The sequence below is a fragment of the Anarrhichthys ocellatus genome, unplaced genomic scaffold, assembly GCF_004355925.1.
Source record: "Anarrhichthys ocellatus isolate YVR2014 unplaced genomic scaffold, GSC_Weel_1.0 scaffold5, whole genome shotgun sequence".
In the NCBI taxonomy this organism is placed as follows: domain Eukaryota; kingdom Metazoa; phylum Chordata; class Actinopteri; order Perciformes; family Anarhichadidae; genus Anarrhichthys; species Anarrhichthys ocellatus.
Window position 1 is genome coordinate 12,018,296 of NW_022280035.1, and position 16,049 is coordinate 12,034,344.

At 42.1% G+C, this 16,049-nt stretch overlaps 2 protein-coding genes across 2 annotated transcripts; one reads left to right on the top strand and one right to left on the bottom strand.

Moving 5' to 3' along the window:
- Nucleotides 1–182: 182 nt before the first annotated feature.
- On the top strand, nt 183–11,648 carry srpk1a (SRSF protein kinase 1a). The gene is made up of 16 exons (XM_031845454.1): nt 183–264; nt 923–977; nt 3,790–3,917; nt 4,119–4,227; nt 4,358–4,445; nt 4,784–4,871; nt 5,347–5,453; nt 5,884–6,049; nt 6,133–6,158; nt 6,281–6,506; nt 6,597–6,947; nt 7,121–7,221; nt 7,475–7,582; nt 7,730–7,799; nt 8,762–8,854; nt 10,304–11,648. The coding sequence occupies exons 1-16, from the start codon at nt 252–254 to the stop codon at nt 10,486–10,488; spliced, it is 1,914 nt and encodes a 637-aa protein (XP_031701314.1). The 5' UTR covers nt 183–251; the 3' UTR covers nt 10,489–11,648.
- Nucleotides 11,649–11,824: 176 nt separating this feature from the next.
- Nucleotides 11,825–15,300, bottom strand: lhfpl5b (LHFPL tetraspan subfamily member 5b). Its single transcript, XM_031845455.1, has 3 exons — nt 14,892–15,300; nt 12,601–12,840; nt 11,825–11,875 (listed from the first exon to the last, which is right to left on the bottom strand). Exons 1-3 carry the CDS (start codon nt 15,298–15,300, stop codon nt 11,865–11,867), a joined length of 660 nt encoding a protein of 219 aa, XP_031701315.1. The 3' UTR covers nt 11,825–11,864.
- Nucleotides 15,301–16,049: the final 749 nt, after the last annotated feature.

The window sequence follows — 16,049 nt, forward strand, 5'->3', positions numbered from 1 at the left end:
ACAACCACCTGGCAGCTTGTGTGTGATACAAATGTAATCTATTATCTCAGTAAATATCAAAATGTAACACTGGCTATAACAGTGTCTGTGTTGCCCTGCAGCGTCAGTGTTTCATTAAAAACAATGGTTTGGTGCTCAGGTGGAGACATCACTTAGGGAAGCTCCCCCTTGAGCATACGAACCACTGCGCACGCGCGGAACATTCGATCACTGGTGGTGTAGCTAACAGCTAAGCTACGAATCCAGCCAACATGGAGAGAAAAGGTAAGTCTTTACACCGACACGCCGTGCACCGTATGAGTAACGTTAGCCCGTGCGTGTGTTGACACTGCAGTGGATGTTCCTCTGCGGTCACAAAGGTAAAGAGGAGCCGAGCTTGCATACATACGGAGGGGGTTTAATTGAACGCGTCTGTCACGCACTGTTGAGCTGGAGCCGAGCTACGCTAGCTTTCTAGACATTAGCTTCACCGGGACATGTCAGGATTATGTAGCTGCGTTTAGCTTTCTAGCGCTGTCCGTTTTTACACACACAACCTAAAACACCCACACCAGTAACCAGCCGGGTTTGCGTGTACACTGACCAGAGTGAAATGACTTCATGTCACACTGTCGTTGGTCTTTTAGAAGAACGGTTAGGTTGGTAGCCTAGTGATGTACGTTAGCTAACGTAACTCAACTGCTTCCAGTGTCTAACCGGGGGACTGGTGGATGCACCTGAATTGTGATTTATCTAGATATTGATAGTTGCTAATATGACTTAGTAATACACTGCATAATGACCGCGTCTACGAGCAGTCGGGTGAGATAACGTTAGTTGTGTCCTTTGCCTCAGACAGTTTCAATCTTTTTTTTGTCTCGAGTGTCAAGTAGACGACAAACGGCAACCAGACAATGGCAAGATAAATGGTTTCTCTTGACAGTTCTGGCACTCCAGGCGAGGAAGAAGAGGGGGAAAGCAAAGAAGACCAGCAAAAAGTGAGTTTATTTTTTCTTTGGTATATGACAGCCTCAGGCATGCATTATGTCCGCTCAGTCAGAGGTGGTGGGCTGTGGCATTTTGAACGTGCATGGTCCAGACGTTTAAATGTGAACCTGACATAAGGTCCTTGACTGCATGCTTGCACTTATTTTGGTCTGTGCAATCCATTGATAAAAACGTGTAAGGCTAATTTAACTTTCCATATTTGCTTGGGGTTCAAAGTGAGGGCATTGGCATCATTCATTTGGACCTTTATTCTAATGAGATGTAAGCTGCCTGTATATAATGTGCTGTATATAGTGCCTGAAATAAGCCACCCGAAGGCCGTGTCCTACCATTAAAAATAGTTTATAAATGATTGTATTAAGATGATGCAACATTCAGGGCTCACATTATACAACTCAAGCGTTGATATCTCTACTGATTATTTTGATGCACCTAACAATTTACTAATCATGCCATCAGTGGCAGCCTCCATAGTGTTGCATAACGGCCTGTGCTATATTTAAAACCAGAGAATGAAGAAGCCCACATCAGCCCACCGAAGCATGGTGTTTCACTGAAAACGGCACTATTGCAGATACCGAACTCCCGGCAGTGTTCTCTTCATGGCTGAAACAGGCATGGGTATTGTGCAGAAGAATCGTATGATATACTAAAAAGCTAAATATAACTTAAAGCTGTGTCGTCGCATGCCACAGTTCTTATTGCATGATGAGCACCATGCCTATGGAGGAGCACTACTTCAGTCTAAGACATGGCGTACTGTACAACCTATAGTTCTGAATCAGTTGTCAAATATCAGTTTAATTTAAGCCTCTTAGGGAAAACGTACATCAATTACATGTTTTAGTTTTGTCTGGCTTCACATTTAAGCAATGATATTCCTTTGGTTCTTCCTTTTTTATTCATTCTTTGATAATCAGTGAAGAGCTGTGAATGAATATGACAATTGAGATTAATTATTACCAATTTTGTCTGCCTCCTACAAATGTGTTGTTAATTATAGCAATAATGCAAGAGTAGTGAATGCGTTTCAAATGGGGAAAAATGGCATTCAAAAGTCTGAATTTAGTAATTAACCGCAGCTGTTTGTTCCTTCATTGGTGCACAAGCATGCCTTTAAACCTCTCTGCTTCAAATAGCCGTGTCAGGCATGAATAAGTAGGTTGTAGATTATGTGAAAAGCAGCGGCTCATTTGTGAGACACTACAGAGACACTACAGACGAGTTTAGGAATTTATTTTAATTTGATCTCGGCTCTCTTGTCTCCCATGGTGATGAGCAGCCTTAATCTGCGGTGTAGAGGAAGTAACATCAGGCTGTTTGGCTTTCAAGTTAATATCAGGAACTGAACTGTTGTGAGTGTGTTGTTCTGTGAAGAGAGAGGTCAACTTCAAAGCCCGATGCTTTTTCTTACACATTATCCAGAATCCTCGATTGAGCCCGACTGTAACGCCAGAATGGCTGTTTTTTTAATTTCTCATTTGAAGAGTTGTAACTTGTCTGACTAAATTAATAACACATTAAATGAGGTTAATCTCATTAAAAATGGACTTACCCCTTATGAAGATCTTTATATATTCAGATTATACACATTTACCCTCGGCCCTCCTGTCGGTCAGTGATGCCAACGTTGATAAATTAACTGCAATTATAGTCAAAACACCAGTAACTACAATCCAAATATTTAATATACACATATATTCAAGTGCTGATGCCAAACAATAATAATCTGTCAATTTCTTTAGGTTCAATCTATAAAACTTGTATTCTTCATGCTCTTTTTGTAATATCATAATTTGTCTTCTGTGATTTGCTCTAAATGTTCTTTGTCTCTTCCATCTGACAACCCCACATAAGACAATAATTGAGCTTTGTAATTGCTGCTTATACCTAATCTCTTCCTTATTGATGATGAATATATTTTTTCTTCCAGCTGCAGTTATTTGACCCTGATCCCTGTAATTTGTTCTAGACTATCTACCAATACCAGACGAGTCCTGGTTCATGTTATATTTTCATAAACGATACAGTTGCACCGTTCACACTCATCCTAAAAATAGGACTAAATTCAGATTAGTAAAGCCATTCTTACTTAGACATGCGTTGACGGCTGCATAGCGATACATTATATTTCTTTCAATGCCTCCTATATGTTGTGTGATATCTGTGGAAGGACAGATATCAGAAGTGTCTGTGGAACTGTTATAGCAGGAAGATTTCACAGCGTCTCTTCATCTCCAGCATCAACAGTATAGAAGTTCAAATGGTCCTCCTAAATTATTATTTAATTACTCAAGGTGACTATTTGCTCGCTTACAGTCTCCGTCAATTTGCAAGCTGTTGTGTTTTTGTTTGTGAATACTGTATTTGTTTCTAGCAGATAAGGATCTGTTCAAATTGGCTTCAACTCTAATCTCGCAGATTAGCTCCGAGTGCCGCCCACCAGCACTGACAGTGAGAGTAATTATACAAACACTGTCGATGCTGCTTATGACGTACGCCCTTTCTTCCCCTCTGGCTGGTTGACGTAAAACACAACACCGGTGCGCCAGCACGGAAAAGACGCTGCAGACTCCAGTATACTGCAAAAATACAGACAGCATTCCCTGTCAGCCTCGAGGCTTAATCAGCATTGTGTGAACTCGTTTGGCAAGGGCTGGACTTCAAAAGACTTTAAATAATCAGTACAAGTCCTACACTACAGGTTTAAATGACTTTTGTTCCCAGTCAGGAAGTGATACGTAAGATACTCTGTTCCTAATGCGGTCTGAGATGGTTTTTGTGCATGTGTTTGCTCATCAGGCAACCAGTCAATTCCAGAGCTCGACAGCTTCTCCAGCACGAAGCCTCGCCTCAGGAGCCCGAGGAACCTGAGGAGATCCTCGGCTCTGATGACGAGGAGCAGGAGGACCCCAACGACTACTGCAAAGGCCAGTCCCGTCTTATTTAGCATGCTTACCTGCTAACAAACTTCCCCAATAACTGAGTTATGACAGTTTATTGCTTTAATTTATCTAAGATACCCAGTTAAGATATTTGTATGACAGTCACAATAAAAATAGTTTTGCCTTTTATTAGTTCGTTGACTGACCGTCTGAATTGTATTCGACGTGCATTTTCCCCTCTTCTAGGCGGCTACCACCATGTGAAAGTAGGAGACCTTTACAATGGAAAATACCATGTAATCCGGAAGCTGGGCTGGGGGCACTTCTCCACCGTGTGGCTCGCCTGGGACATCCAGTACGAGAAACACTTTACTGCATATTCTTACTGTACAGTTTTGTTTTTGAGGCCTGAAGTTGGCTACACATTCAGTTGCAGCTGACTCGGTGCTTCCTGTTAGAGAACGTTACTTGCTCTGTGGTTGCAGGGTGAAGAGGTTTGTTGCAATGAAGGTGGTGAAGAGTGCAGAGCATTACACGGAGACGGCGGTGGATGAGATCAAACTCCTCAGATCCGTGAGTGGATGAGTTACTTTGCACACCGAAAGTTTTCTGACTTCAGATTAGGAAGCAGAGTAAATGTACTGATCAATGCAGACACAGTTCACAGTAACACACATAACACGAGGACAACAGGGTCTTTCTTACAGTGAAAAACATTACAGACTTAAATGAATGTGACTTCACAGACAGTACTGTGGCACAACATTCAGCATGTTAGGCATGCATGTTCAAGCAGCGTTGCATGACTACAGATAAAGACACGCATGCCGAGCCTGTGTTGGTCCAGTCTAACATTAGTAAGTGTCAATCCTGATTGTTTGGATTGCGTTGTTGTGTTTATTTGTTCTCAGGTGAGAAACTCGGACCCCAATGATCCCAACCGGGAGATGGTGGTCCAAATGGTAGATGACTTCAAGATCTCTGGTATCAATGGGACCCGTATCCTTTCAAGCCAGATATTTTAAATGCCTCCTGGTCTGTTTTTTAATGATTCAGATTGGATCTGTTTGATTTCTTCCTGCTGGAAAGAATAAAGCCTGTTAATTCTTAAAAAAATACTCTTGACAATGGTCGGATCATTCCGACCTGGTGTCAAATTCTACTGTGAAAGCAGTATGCAAGTAACAAAGTAAACAACAAGAGAGGGCTTTACTAAAAAGAGCCTTGTGTGTCCAAAACAGACCTCCGCCTATCACACTTTGGCTAAGTAAGATCCCCTGAATGCCACAGGGAGAGCTGTAGCTGCAACATGACACTTCCCAACAACACTCCCTCGTGTTTGCACTGTCTTTTTTTTAATTTTTGCTAATGCTAATGAATGACCACAAGGCCTCGACATGTTTAGTCAATCGGTTTCTCGTGATGGGTTTTCATTTTGGCTTGCTTGTATTATCTTAACTGCTGTGATCTTCAGATGTCTGCATGGTGTTTGAGGTGTTGGGGCATCACTTATTAAAGTGGATAATAAAGTCTAATTATCAAGGGCTGCCCCTGCCGTGTGTGAAGAGCATCATCAGACAGGTAACTGTAGACCCACAGTGTCGCACCTTTTGTATGCTGACTAACTCCTGATGGAGGTTCAGGTGAAGCCTCCAGGGGGTGAGACGGGTGGAAACCTGTGAGGGTGGAGCATTTTGTGGTTGCATTTGTTTTTTTTTACAGCCAAGGAGCTTTTGTAACTGATTCAACAATATTGATGTAGACTTTGCCACTAAGTATTGCTTTTATTTAGGCTTTTGATAATTGTTTTTCTCAAGCCTTTAATTTCATTTTAGTTTACCAAGATTTGTGTTCCTATGAGGCACATGTGTATCAGCTTTTTAGTCAACATGTTTCAACTTTGTGAAATGGATATTGAAATATCTTTTTAATTGTTTATTTTTGATCAGTTCAAAAAATACAGTTCCGCTTTTACACTCAGTCAATCATTTTCCATTCATTCATTTTTCAGGTACTCCAAGGCCTTGATTACCTGCACACACAGTGTCAGATCATCCACACAGACATCAAGCCAGAGAACATCCTGATGAGTGTCGATGAGCCTTATGTCCGGAAGCTCGCCGCTGAAGCTACAGAGTGGCAGAGGGCTGGGGCGCCTCCTCCCTCTGGTTCAGCAAGTATGAGACGAACACTTGTTCAAATGTACATTCATGAGCTCAGTGTGCTTACAGTTTGTACTCATCTGATGTTCTCTTTTCAGTAAGCACAGCACCTGCTCCAAAACAGGTACAGCCCTTTTTATTATTTCCTTTTTTTCTGCGTATAACGTCAGCCTCCCTCATTTTCAGTTTAACACACATTTAACTATCCATGAGAGCCATCTTGTTTCTTATATTCATCTCTCACAGGTGGTAAAAATGTCCAAGAACAAGAAGAAGAAGTTAAAAAAGAAGCAGAAGCGTCAGGCGGAGCTGCTGGAAAAGTGCATCCTGGACCTTGAGGAGATGGAAAAGACCACAGAGACACGAGAGGATGAGGAAGATGAAGATGAGGACCCACAGTCTCCAAAGGGACGAGCGTGCGCTCCTCTCAGTCAGGTGTCTATTCTGGAGCTAGGAGATGAGGAAACAGAGGGTAAGGAGTCACAAAAGTGAGACGGTTATAAAATCCTTGGTACGAGTCATTTGCAAAGAAATGTCATCTGTCTTTTCTTGATGCTCTCAGAGAGCAGTGTGAATGCAGATCTCATGAGGGTGGGACCAGAGGGGCTGTTGGAGTTCACCTGTAATGGCCATGTGGAGGCGGACCAGAGGCAGTCCCAGTGGAGGGACGAAGACCAACACAATGGCAACGCAGAGCCCACGGAGAAATGTGGCAGTCAGGAGGAGCAACAGGAGGAGCCCCCAGTTCACCTCGCCTGCAATGGTGTGGACTCTGCAGACCTCAAGGAGCTGGACACTGAGACTGAAGGCAGTGGAGTAACTGAGAGACACCTTCTGGTTGGGCTGGAGGAGGGAGAGCTGCAGCAAAGCATTCTGCAGGGGGAGGGCGAGGACGGGCCCGACAGCCTGGACGGTCAGTCAGACAAAATCAGTTCATCTAGTCACTGCGAAGAGGTTTTTTGGTAGCTGTTTGCTGTGGATGGGCTGCTTTGGAAATGCATTAAAGGCGCATCCATGTGAACATTAATCATTAAACTGTTCTTTGATTAGATGTTTCTTTCTCTCGCTCTCTCTGCTCTGTTATAGGCAAGCTGACAGCAGGATCCCTGCTCGTTAACCCCCTTGAGCCACTCAATTCAGACAAGATCAAGGTCAAGATTGCAGACTTGGGAAATGCTTGCTGGGTGGTGAGTAACCTGCTAATGACTTGAGGGATTTCCTGATTAGGGATGAAGCCTCCAGCTAGGGACACGCACAGTGTCATCTATATACCAAAATAGAAATGCTTCAATCTTCCATCCCATTGTTTCATTTGTTGTATTCATCTGAGTTTTGAAATTGTACTGTAGATGAAGTTGGATACAGTTGTCCTCGGCTCTGTACATTTTGGAATCTATTTTTAAGGATTTGTTTCTCGCCCTCTGTCTCTCCCTCTCTCAGCACAAGCACTTTACAGAAGACATCCAGACACGGCAGTACAGGTCCTTAGAGGTGCTCATTGGTGCTGGATACAGCACACCGGCTGACGTGTGGAGCACCGCCTGCATGGTGAGAGAACGCACTGACAACCGTATGAAAACCAAATCATCCAATTTACCTCGAGGTGCTCCGAGTGTGCAGCAGGTGGTGCTGGAGAGTCAATATTTTCATACAGCGTCTGTTTCTGTGTCTGTGATGATTGTGTTGTCTCCGCAGGCCTTTGAGCTCGCCACAGGGGACTACTTGTTTGAACCACATTCTGGGGAAGATTATTCCAGGGATGAAGGTATTGCTTCCTCTCTTTCTCCAGTTAAACCCGCACAGAATGAATCCTTATTCCATACTTAATAGTATTTTTGAAATGTATGCTTCACTGGTAAGATGCATCTCATAAGAGTTTCACAGTAAGCATGTCAAGCTGGGACCTTCACTTCAACTTGTTGTGCAGTTAGCGTAATAATGTGCAGTGCACGTTGCTTAATTCTCACAATGTTAACACTTAAATGAGGTACTTCATGACAGTGGTTTCAAATATATCTGCAGATGTTAATGATGTAATGATGAGTACCAACATTCCTGTGTTTATTTCCTCTAACACCTCAAACCACTTTTGCCACACTGGAGACAGGGCCATCTCTCATTTCCTTGCTCATCTTTTCTTTACCTCATCCTCATCCTCTCTCAAAGTTCCATCGTTGTCGTCCTTATGCTTCATGTTGATGTCGGCTCGCTGCTGAGCGTGAAGTTTCTGTACTGACTTGATTCTGTTGCATGTCGGGTATGTGCTCAGATTCAACCTTCGTTTTCACTGGCACATGCCCAGCAGGTGTGAATCAGCTTCTTCACCTCCAGTACACAAACTCACGAGGCGATTGCTTAATTCTTCCACAGCTCGCTCTGTTGTGTGACCGTTTGTTAAACTAATCACTCATCCTGTATCAGAATCTGCTGTTCAAGTTTTAGTGTTTAAGTCTTTGATGGCTGTGCTTTAAGTCTTATAGTCGGTCTGATTCAATCTTTGCGGGGGAGGGGTCGTATATGAAAGTGAATGGCTTCATGTATTCAAATGTTTGAAGCTTTTCATGTGAATAATAATATCAACTTCCCATACATATGCTTCTTGTCATACAAGGCTGTCATCATCATCCATTGTTCCTAATGCATTGTTCCACACGACTGTTCATCCCCGCTCCAAACTGTTGCCCTCTGACCTTCTATCTCTCCTCCTCTGATGTGCCTCATTTCCAGACCATCTTGCTCTCATGATTGAGTTGCTCGGTAAAATCCCTCGCCAATATGCTCTGAGTGGGAAATACTCACAGGAATACTTCACCAAGAGAGGTATGCCACCTCTCTGTCTGTGGCTCGCTCTGGGAACGGTGTGTGGGAGGTGGAGGAGCAAGGTTCCGGTCAGCACACACACAGATCTACCTCAGTTGTTGGTGTACGATGGCCAGTGGGCAAAAATAATCAATACAGACCAATTCATTTCTGCTACTTTGAACAGTGCCATCAGACATTGAGTCACGTGTCAGAAGGTCTGTCTGCTTGCAGAGGTACACTCGGTGCCTCCTTAGTTGTAGCCAGATGACTTGGCTGGATACTTGATACTGTCGGGGGAATACTCGTGAGTATTTCCTCCATCGGTTGGTCAAATGCAACCTTGCGGTGTTTTTCTTACTAATAGACTGGGAGTGTATATGATATACAGTAGTACCTCATCCAGAGTCTTGATACGGTAACATTTGTCATGATTTAGTGCACTGATTTATTTTCAAATTTTGTATTTGTTGATATGATGAGGTGTTTAAAGTCCTTTTTTAAAGATGAGGATAAAGCTCCAACAGGTGTATAAACAACAGGTGTTCAAACATGATTAAAACTCTGCCATTGCTTTAATATGAGCAACTGAAAGTGCGTGCTTTGACATTGAAGGACAGGCTTAACAGTTGGAGGCTGATTACAGATTTCAGAAAGAGTATTGCTTCCTCCCTAGTTGTATACATTTGTCATCGACAGTATGTGAATTTTGTTAATAACCCTCCAGTGTCTGACTCCAGTGACCAAACTGAAGCTATTGAATCTTGACACATGGAGCTGGAAGAAGTTTAGGAAACGTACAGCTCTTGTAATGTCTGGTGGCTGTGTTTGACAGCCTAGTTTCTAACTGCAGGCGTGTGCACCCCAACCTCTGCAACAGTCTGACCCATATGTACGCAGGTGTGTGCCGTCAGCTGACCGCTCTCCTCCTCAGCCCTCCACCCACACACCCAGAGTGGGCCTGTGACCGGGACACTGTCTGACCAATCTGTTGTCTGTCTTGTCTGTCTTGTCCCTCTCCTCTTGCAATCGTCTGCCGTGTAGACCATATAGCGCTGATAATTGAGCTGCTGGGGAGTGTCCCACGCAAACTCATAATGACTGGCAAATATTCCAAGGATTTTTTCACCAAGAAAGGTAAAACAAAGACGCAACAGTGTCGAGATTAGACGGGGTTTTCTGCCTGTCGTTTAAATCATGCCCTAGAGCTGCTTTATAAGGTTTTCACAAAGCTGTTGTATGAAACTTCAACTTTTTATTGTTAAAACGTTTCCAACATTAGATATTACAATTCAAATAATTCCTGTTTTGGAAATCCATTGACAGTTATTGAAGTAAAACTATTTAGTGTCTTATTTGGAGGTTTCTATGTGTTTTCACAGACTTCTCGTTGGTAGTAAATGTACACTCGGGGAAACTGTTGCGCTGTATTCCTGCACGGCTCTCTGACGCAGCGCTGTCTGTCTGCAGGTGATTTGAAACACATCACCAAGCTGAAGCCGTGGGGCCTGATGGAGGTGCTGCTCGACAAGTACGAGTGGCCCCGTGAAGAAGCCGAGTGCTTCACTGACTTCCTGCTTCCCATGCTGGAGCTGATCCCAGAGAAGAGAGCCACTGCTGCAGAGTGCTTGCGTCACCCCTGGCTCACCCTCTAGTGGAGACCTCCAGCCATTGCACCGTCCCTCCCCCCCACTCTCTCCAGAGACTGCAACAGATCACTTTCCAGTTTGGGCATATCAGATGAATATTTATTTCTCTTTTCTTTTTGTTTCGTTGATTTGGATTACTTATGTTCTTGTTATTGAACTAATGCTTCTGTGTATGTTTGCTTTGTATTTGTTGGTTCTTCTCTTAGTGTGATGACGTCAGGAATCCAGTGGTATATATTACTTTGTGGTCATGTTGGCTCCACTCATCTGTGCTCCGTTCACCCACCCAACTAAGCAAACCTGTTCTTGTACTGCTAGTGACACATCCTTGTTTGTTACACTCCTGCACTAAACAAATTAAGGATATGTAGCCTTCCTTGCTCATTCTGTCCCCTTTTTAAAAGGATCCGCTATTACTTCTTTTCTCGTGCTGTTTTTTTCTAAGAATTATTTTATCTTATATTAAACATGTAAGGTAAACATTTTGTATTTGTAAAGTAGGCTTAGGAAGTTGCACACTGGGCTGACATGTACACTGACTGTGGTAATGTTCACAGCATTTCTCCAGATGGTTTCTTAGAGACGTCCACTGTCTGATGTAGGTCATATTATTTAGCCATAAGAAATCTGTTGTCATCTGGTACTTGGTGTGGTTAGTTAATTATAATAAATGAGGTCTTGCATTCTCATGGGAGGCTGGTATTCTCATACAAATCAGGAAAATACTGTTTTGAAGGTTTCATCAAGACGACATGTTAAGAAGCCGTAGTCAAAGGAAAAAAAGTGAAAATAAACTGTATATATCTGTACCAAAGAGTTTGCCTTTATGTATATTACAGTTATGTACAGTTTTTAACAAATCTTATATCTTAGCTAAAGTTATTTAGCTGGGTAGCTGTGTTTTAATAGTGTATGGAAGATGTGTTCGAGCACAGTTGTACGTATGGACAGCTGTTCAATACTGTCTCTGTTTCTACCAACAAAATGGTGAGATCTGATGTAATGTGATGGTGTCCCAGATTGATCATATCAAAGTAACCTATGTATCTATTGAGCCTAGGGAACAACAAAATGTACATCAGTGTCGGATTCAAGAACATGGACTTTGTGTAAACTGTCAATTTACAAAAACACACCATACAATAAAAAAATGTTCATACAATACAGAGCTGCTGTGTCGAGCTTTTTTCTCTGAGTTTATTAGATCTTTGACATCAAGTACAGAATTAAAAGTCTGCTGTTATTGCTGGGGTTGTGAAGCAGTAAGGGACTGCTGCATTTCAATTAACCAAAGGTCACGACTAGTCAGGTGAGCAGTTTGACCTGAACTACATTATGACGTTTCAGGATGCTTGTTCGTTGCGTCTGAAGGTCCATCTTCATCAGGGGTTTTCTGTAAAAGAGGGAAAACACTCTTGTGGATATCTTTATTTCATGGACTTCAGACACTGGGCCTTAGTTTCCTCCTTGTTGGGTTGCAACTCACATGACTTACTATACCATTTAGCTAATATTGACAAAGTTGTGGTAAGATTTGTATTTTTACCAATATTTGAAATAGAAATAGTGTTCTTTTGTTGTAATATGTTGATAATGACGTGTATCAAATGTGATACAATAGGTTGCAATTTGTTTGAAAATCCTAAAATCATTCTTGTTTAGCATTTCATGATTTTTCATGGTTTTGAATTTATACACTTTAAATTAAACCAATCCGGAAAGAAATGGAGTATTTATATATAGTTGTATTTGCATAACCTTGCCTGGGATATTTGTGAAGATAAAAGATTCTCTCCAGAAGTGAAAAGGAAAGTGTAAGTTTCACATCACGTCACAGTAGAAAAAGCACAATCGTAAATAATAAAATGAGTGATGGCTGAATTTCATTAACATGTAACTGCTTCAGTTTTAGGGTCCTGGTATTGTGGACACCGGCTCATTATCACAACATTACGGCTTAACAAACACTTATGCTTCTCCTTCCATGACAAGTCAAAATGTCTTCTGTGAAAAAAAGGCCTACAAGCAGCATACAGACTCCACAAACCAAGCTCAAGAGCAGACACGGTTACCTCCCTGCCTTGGTCCATGCCCACCACCTTCATCTGTTTTCATTACCTGCTCCTCCCTGCACCTCGAACTCATCCGGCAGCAGTTTGTCCTGACGGTTGCCGAGAGTGAAGGACAGAAATGCCAGGAGGAGGGCGTCCAGGATGCTGATGATGGCCAGGATGTAGGACCAGCGCACCGTGCAGTTCCCCAGGCTGTACTTATCCGTCCTCTGGCCACACATCCTCTTCACCTCGGGAGAGTCCCAGCCGTCCGGGTAGATCATGCAGCCCATCACCATCAACACCGCTGCGGGGGAAGACGGACACTGAAATGGTGCAGCCTTGAAATAATTACCCTTGTGTGCTGTTGCTTTGCTGAATAATTATAAAGGAGGTTCTGCTGAGCGTCTTGTGCAGGATAAGGCATGATGTAACCCCATAAAGTGCCCTAAGTTGTAATTTATTAATGGTGCAGCAGCAAAGGATGCTCAGTGGGGCTGTTTGCATGATGTACTGCTGTGAAAGTTCTTAAATGTTAAATGCTCTTCATCTGGTAAAGAGTCCTCTGGGTTTTTGCCACAGACAGTTCCCGTACAAATATAGATACAAATCTGAATTTTGCAGATATGCGCATTCCAAAATTGTCAAGTTAAATACTGTAGTGGGGTAACTAAGTAGATTTACTATACAACAACTATACTTATATAAACGTTTGCGGTTTGAGGTACATGTGCTGTACTATTTCCATTTTGTTTTACTTAGTTACTTTATATGCCACTGCATTTTAGAGGGAATATTGTAGTGTTTACTTGTTCCTAGTTATTTTTTACAGTAACACATTTCCTGAATAATGTGACTTTTTTTTTGTTGTCTCACATTAATCGTTTCATGACCTCTGAGATTTATCTGGTGACCCTTTGGAGGGGCCTGACCCCTAGGTTGGAAAACGTTAGAAAAGACTGTATCTAAATGCTGCTTACACATTGCTGCATCAGTATTACAACTGTATTATGATAATATATCAGTCACAGGGGACACATTTACTGCTTAGTACTTTTACTTTTAATTCTTTCAGTTCATTTAATTGACAATATTTCCGATAAGACTTCATCGTTGCTTTGGCCCTGGTGTGTTTCAAGTGGGAGTTTTGATCACTTAACAACACAGCAACACCTGATCTTGTTACATGTAACCAATCCACCATCAGAGGTGTCAGAGTCTGGGCTGGAACTGGATCCCTTCATGGCTTCCTCAGAGAAGAACAACACATCCAGTACAAACACACACCTCACATGAAACCAGAGAGGTGAGAAGATGAGTTTATCACACTCTCACACAGTTTAGAGGGAACCGTTCAGAAGACTCATCCTTCACTGCTCTGCTTCAGAGTTTTGATATTCAGGTGCTGAACTTTGGTAAAGGTTTCTGTTGAATGTGTACTTTGGTGACAAAATGTAAAAACGCAGTCTTTATTTGGATAGTTAGAAGTAGAAACTAAAGCAACTATAAAGTTTGAGAGGGTAGAGTAGGCGGTGGAGTCGCTTGCCCACTAAGAGTTTCTCCACGGACTGTGTGACCTTTGACCTTTGTCAAGATTTTAACTCTGAATATGAAAAGCAATAAACTGATTTGTTTTTCAAACCATCTTAAACCCAGTAAACTTGTTGGTGGCAGAGTAACTTTATCTACCACTACCACAGTATTTTCACACAATGCCTCGATATCAATAATCTAATGATATTTTATGGATTACTACTGGTTTGATCCCAGATGATATCCAGCCTCATAGTCAATTATCAATATTGATTTATGTCTCAGCTTCACTCAAATGTAAGTTCAGTATCAGTTCTATACTACAAAATAAAGTGTGATCAAAACACATCCTACAAAATAATACGAAATGATTTATGGATACATGAATACATTTTTTACTGAAAATTATTATTGTTATTTTGTCATTGGATGCCACCAATGGTGGAAGCATTTTTATCTCTTTCTTTAGTCAGTAGAAGTAGTAATGCTTAAATGTAAAAATACAACTTTAGTATAAGTAAAAGGTCATGAATTTAAAAAGTACTCACAGTAAGTATTACTAGCAAAATGTACTTTTAACTATCAAAAGTAATAAAAATGATCACTATGCAGACTACAGGTGTCGAAGCTTTAACTTCTTCATATGTTGTTGGCTACTTTAATCAATAAAAATGTGTCATATTTTACACAACGATCATATATTCATGATGTGATATCTTAATCTGAACAGTAACTATAACAGTCAAACTAATTACGTGGACTTAAAAGTACAACATTAACCTCTGAAATGCAGTGCAGAAGCACAACGACCACACTCTTCCTCACCTGAGGCCAGCTGCATCCACGCACAGATCTTGTAGACGTTCCCGGCGTTGCAGAAGAAAAACAAGCCGAAGCAGACCATAGTGGCCACAATCAGCAGCATGGAGGTCCCCACGAAGAACATGGCGGTCCTGAAGGCAGGTGAGGGGATGGAGGCGAAGTCCAGCACGCTGCCCCTGCAGACGAGCTCCGAGGTGAGCGCGTTGCCGATGCAGTAGTGGAAGAGGCCGAAGTACCCGGCTTGCGGGGTGTTGACGCTGTCCCCGATCCAGTAGGGCTGGATGAAGACCACCATGGTGATGATGACGAAGCAGATGGTGAACACGGCCCACATGACGCCGATGGCTCGGGAGTTTCTCACATAGTTGGTGTGGTAGATTTTAGCTGCCTCCTGGGCTGGAAGCAGATCCATGTCAGCGAACTTTTCTTAACTATGTCGTCAATGTTCCCTGTCTTTAGTAAATCCAAACAAATTCCTACACGTGCTTAAACATAATCCACGTGTCCCGATGAGTCTTTAAACTCGCCACAACACACAAAAACACGCGTGCCCGTTGCTGCTGCGGCTGCTTTGCACGGAAAGACCTGGCTCGGGATTCAGCACCCCGGACAGCACCCTCACCTCTCTAATTAACGACGTGCTCTGACGTCAGAGGTTGACAGAATAAGCAACAAGATCACCATTGAAATACAAAACTAGGAGTATAAACAAGCATATGTAGAATCAAAGCACTACAGTTGTGTTATTATTATACAATTAAATATCACGTAGAGTTTTTAAAAAGTACATCTGCCTCCTTGGAAAGTCAAACCTGCAACCCTGTCTTTCCTTTAAAAATAAAATACAAATGTTACTTTTGGTTCAAGTTAACAGATCTCCAACAAAACCACATACATGCATGATGTTTCGGGGTTATTTTAGTATCCTCACTGCAGCTTTACAGCATTGTTTAGTTGTTCTAATTCTGTCCAAACTCATCTTTATTCCAATGTTTCTGAATGTCATTATGTTATACCTAGGGGATTCTGCCTGGCAGTTTGCTGAGGTTTATGGCTGATACACAGGACAAATAAATTAAAAAGGGTTGCAGATTCAAACTTTTATTCATTTGTATCAAATTCAACATCACTCCAGCTGAATCTTTTTTTTATTGCAGTGCT